The sequence below is a fragment of the Carlito syrichta genome, unplaced genomic scaffold (genome assembly GCF_000164805.1).
Source record: "Carlito syrichta isolate Samal-C Ts95f unplaced genomic scaffold, Tarsius_syrichta-2.0.1 Scaffold301789, whole genome shotgun sequence".
NCBI lineage: Eukaryota > Metazoa > Chordata > Mammalia > Primates > Tarsiidae > Carlito > Carlito syrichta.
In genome coordinates this window covers 95,034-99,198 of record NW_007245885.1, presented here as the reverse complement: position 1 = coordinate 99,198, position 4,165 = coordinate 95,034, and the positions used below count along the sequence as shown (strand labels likewise).

Sequence of the window (4,165 nt, the reverse complement as noted above, 5' to 3'; positions counted from 1 at the left end):
CAAAGGAGAGACAGAGAGAGAGAGAGAGTGAGAGGAAGAAGACAAAAAGAGCCAGAGCAGGAGAGGGAGCCAGCAAGAGAGAATGAAAGAGAAAGGGAGTGATGGAGCGAGACGACAGGAATCTGTTGGGACCCGGCTCCTTCCCCCACGGGTCCCCTCCCTTGGAAGAATCCACAGATTCTTGGGAGCCCCCTAGGCCCGGGTGTCGTAGCACCCCTCCATCGCCCACCCACAGACAGAAAGCCCCAAACAACAAATAAATGAACACGTCAAATGCCCGGTAGAGTCAAGCGGGTCAGGAGTCTGTTTTTGGAGGAATATTTAGAAATAGAGGGTGGGGAGTCCAGGCAGGCCAGGGCGAGGGTCACCCTCTGACATGGAGCCATGGGGGTGGGGTGAGCCCCAAGGGAGGCGGGGAGGGAGCCATTCTCCTGTGGGTGGGAAGAACTGTTCCCTTCTGCCGCCTCTCTAACCTCTTCCTCTTCTGGCCTTCCACACGCTCCCCAGAGGTCAAGGTCTCTGGAGGCCTGGGTGCAAATCCACTACATGTTGTGGTGGGGAAAACCTGTTTCTCTTCTCTTTGGATCCCTGACCCCCTCTGAGCCCTGGTGTGTCTATCTGTCTCTCCCTCTCTCTCCTTTCCCTTCTCTCTCTTTCTCTTTCTCTCTCTCACACTTACTCTTTTCTCTCTTCCTTTCTCTCTCTGTTGTTCTCTCTCTCTGTCTCTCCCTTTCTCTTCTCTTTCTCTCTTTTCTTTTTCTTCTCTCTCTCTCTCTCATTCTCCCCCTCCCTCTCTCCTTCCCTCTGTTGTAGTTTTCCTCTAATTTGGGCTTCAGGTCTGTCTCTGGAGAGTGGCTATAACCTGTAGCCCTGCCCTACCCTGTTCCAGGGGAGGGGGTCGTGGATGTTTACAACGTGCTTTTCACTGGACACTTCTTTGTCCTGGGAGTTGACCTAACGCCCAAGCATCTGACCAGTGACCGGGTGTTCACTTGTACATCCCAGCTACCACCTCTGTGGCCTGTGTTCTGTTTAATCCTTCCAAGAGAGCCATTGTCCAGGGGAGCCCTGACCGAGAGGAGAGTTAGGGTCAGGTGACACACAGAGAGGGCAGCGCAACAAAGTGCACGAAATAAGGTGGGGTGTGGTGGCGTATGCCTGTAATTCCAGTGTTTGGGGAGGCCAAGGCGGGAGGATTCCTTGAGCTCAGGAGTTGGAGGCTGCAGTGAGCTATGATCATGCCACCACCCTCCAGCCTGGGCAACAGCGAGACATTGTCTGTGTGTCTCTCGGTGTGTCTCTTTCTGTGTCTTTCTCTGTCTCCTAGTATCTCTCTCCCTCCTTCCTCCTCCCTAACTCCCTGTCTCATATCCCTCGATCTCTGTGACCCCGATCTCTATGATCCTGTCCCTCAGTTTCCCTAACCCTCACCCCCTCTGTCCCCAGGCCCTCGGCAGGATCCCAGGCTGTCCTGGCAGGCAGGCCCAGCCCTGGGTCGCTCCTTCTTGCATGGACTGGAGCTGGTGGACGGACAGCTACGTGTCCACCGTGAAGGCACCTACCGGCTGCATATCCAGGTGACGCTGACCAATTGCTCCTCCACGTGGACCCCTAGGCCCCGCCGGGCCACCCTGGCCGTGGGCATCTGCTCCCCGGCTGCTCGTGGCATCAGCCTGCTGCGTCTCAGCTTCCAGTATGCCTGCACCGTGACCTCCCAGCGCCTGACGCCCCTGGCCCGCGGGGATACCCTCTGCACCAACCTCACCCTACCCCTGCTGCCTTCCCGGAATGCCGACGAGACCTTCTTCGGCGTGCAGCAGGTGCACCCCTGACCACTGCCCCTGGGGAGGTGGGTGAGGCTTTTTTTTTCCGATTTTCAAAATTTTTTTTCCGTTCATTCCTGGGGGCATCTGCTTGCCAGGAAAGAAAACTCAAGGATGGCAGACTTGGGTGACTGGTTCTCTAAACAAAAGATGCAAGATACCTACCTGTCAAGGCCTTCTCAAAGCTGCCCAGAGTGTCACAAACAAGGACAGTGTGACAAACATTCACAGATCAGAGGCACCCAAGGCACCAGATATCATGGGATCCAGGGACAGAAAAATGACAGGCAAAAAATCAAAGAAATATAAATAGTGTGTATTTATAATAATAGTATAAATACATTCATAATATGATAATAGCATAAATATATAATATATGTATAGTATAATATGATATATACATATATAATTATACATAATAGAATATGTATATGGTATAATATAATAATAGTATATATGCATTCATAATGTATCAGTTTTGGTTCATTATTTGCAATAAATGATTACAACAAATCATTAGTTGCAATAAATGTACGCAGAGCAGTGTGTAAGATGTTATCTTAATTCTTTCTGACTGCTATAACAAGATATCTTAGACTGGGTATTTTGTCAACAAAATAAATATATTTCTGTCAAATTAAAAATCACTAGATCTATAAATTTGGAAAGGAGACTTTATTTCTTTATTTTATTATTTCTGGTTTTTTTTTCTTTTTTTTTTTTTTTTGAGTTGGAGGCTCACTCCATGGCCCAGGCTGGAGTGCAGTGGCACGCTCACAGCCACCCCAGCATCTACTCACTGAGTTCCAGCGATCCTTCCGCCTCAACCTTCCAAGTAGCCAGAACTACAGGCACATGCTACCATGCCCGGCTAATTTTTTTACATATTGTAGAGATGAGGTCTGGCCGAGTTGCCCAGGCTGGTCTCAAACCTGTGGACTCAGGCAATCCTCTCACCTTGGCCTCCCAAAGTGCTGGGATTACAGGCTTGAGCCACCACACCCGACCTATTTTATTATTCCTTTAGAAACAGAGCCTGACTGTTGTCCAGACTGGAGTACAGTGGTGTTCTCATAGCTCACTACAGCCTCAAATTCCTGGACTCAAGCGATCCTCCCGCCTCAGCTTTCTAGGTAGCTGGGACTACAGGCGTGCACTACCATATCCAGCTAATTTTATTTGTATTTTTTTGTAGAGTCAACATCTCACTATGTTGCCCAGGCTTCAAACTCCTGACCTCAAGGGATCCTCCCACCTCTGCTTCCAAAAATGCTGGGATTACAGACATGAGCCACCATGCCCAGCCTGTTCTAATATTTAAGATTGGGTTTATAAAACCCATGTTTTTAAGGGGATCTCCAAAATACAGACAAGATGATGTCAACACAGGTGCACTAAAAAATTCCCCTTTTTGTATACTTGTGTGCATAGAAGCATCACTCACAATAACCCAGAAGGTGAAAGCAACCCAAGTGTTCATCAAAAGATGAATAGATGATGGAATATTACACAGTCATAAAGAAGGACAAAATTATGAACTTTCCAGCAACTTGGAGGGACTCAGAGCCTATCATACTCAGTGATCTATCACAGAAATAAGGAACTAAATACCACATGTTCTCACTCATAAGCAGATCCTGAATATTGATCATAATACTATAAGAAAGGGATTGGCAGTAATGGGAAACTGCCAGGGGAGGGGAGAGAGCACACTTCCTCAATAAGGGTACCTGATCTCAAACCAGGTGAAGTGGGGACCAAAAGGAAACCCAAACTTTACCTGCACAATGACCATTTGTACACCTAACCCCAAATTGTACCCCACATCTTTAAAAATAAAATAAAAATAGATTCTTTTTTAAAAAGATGATTGGATGAACATAACATGGTCTATCCATACAATGGAATATTATTCAGCCTTTAAAAGGAAGGAAATTCTTGACCAGGAGCAGTGACCTGTAATCCCAGCACTTTGGGAGGCCAAGGTGGGAGAGTCACTTGAACCCAGGAGTTCGAGACCAGCCTGGGCAACATAGTGAGACCCTGTCTGTACAAAAAAAAAAATTAGCCAGGCATAGTGGTGTGCGATACTCTGAGGCTGAGGCAGAAGGATCACCTGAGCCCAGGAAGTCAAGCATGCAGTGTGCCATGAGCATGATAGAGTAAAACCTAATTAAAAAATAAGAGATGTACACAGTGTCATGGCATATGTGATCATTTAATACAGTTCTATAATTTGTACAGATCAAATTAATATACTAGGGACATTCATTGCCCTAAATATTTGTTTTTTCTTTATGCTAGAAGTATATGAATTATTCTCTTCTAGCTATTTTGAAATC

The 4,165-nt window shown here is 47.0% G+C and overlaps 1 protein-coding gene across 1 annotated transcript in view; it reads left to right on the top strand.

The window, feature by feature from the left end:
- CD70 (CD70 molecule) overlaps positions 1-1,832 on the top strand; it is a 3,683-nt gene extending 1,851 nt beyond the window's left edge. Inside the window, exon 3 of the mRNA XM_008055244.1 lies at positions 1,447-1,832. Within this exon, the coding sequence (XP_008053435.1) occupies positions 1,447-1,832 (386 nt within the window). The remainder of the gene's footprint in view (positions 1-1,446) is intronic.
- Positions 1,833-4,165: the final 2,333 nt, after the last annotated feature.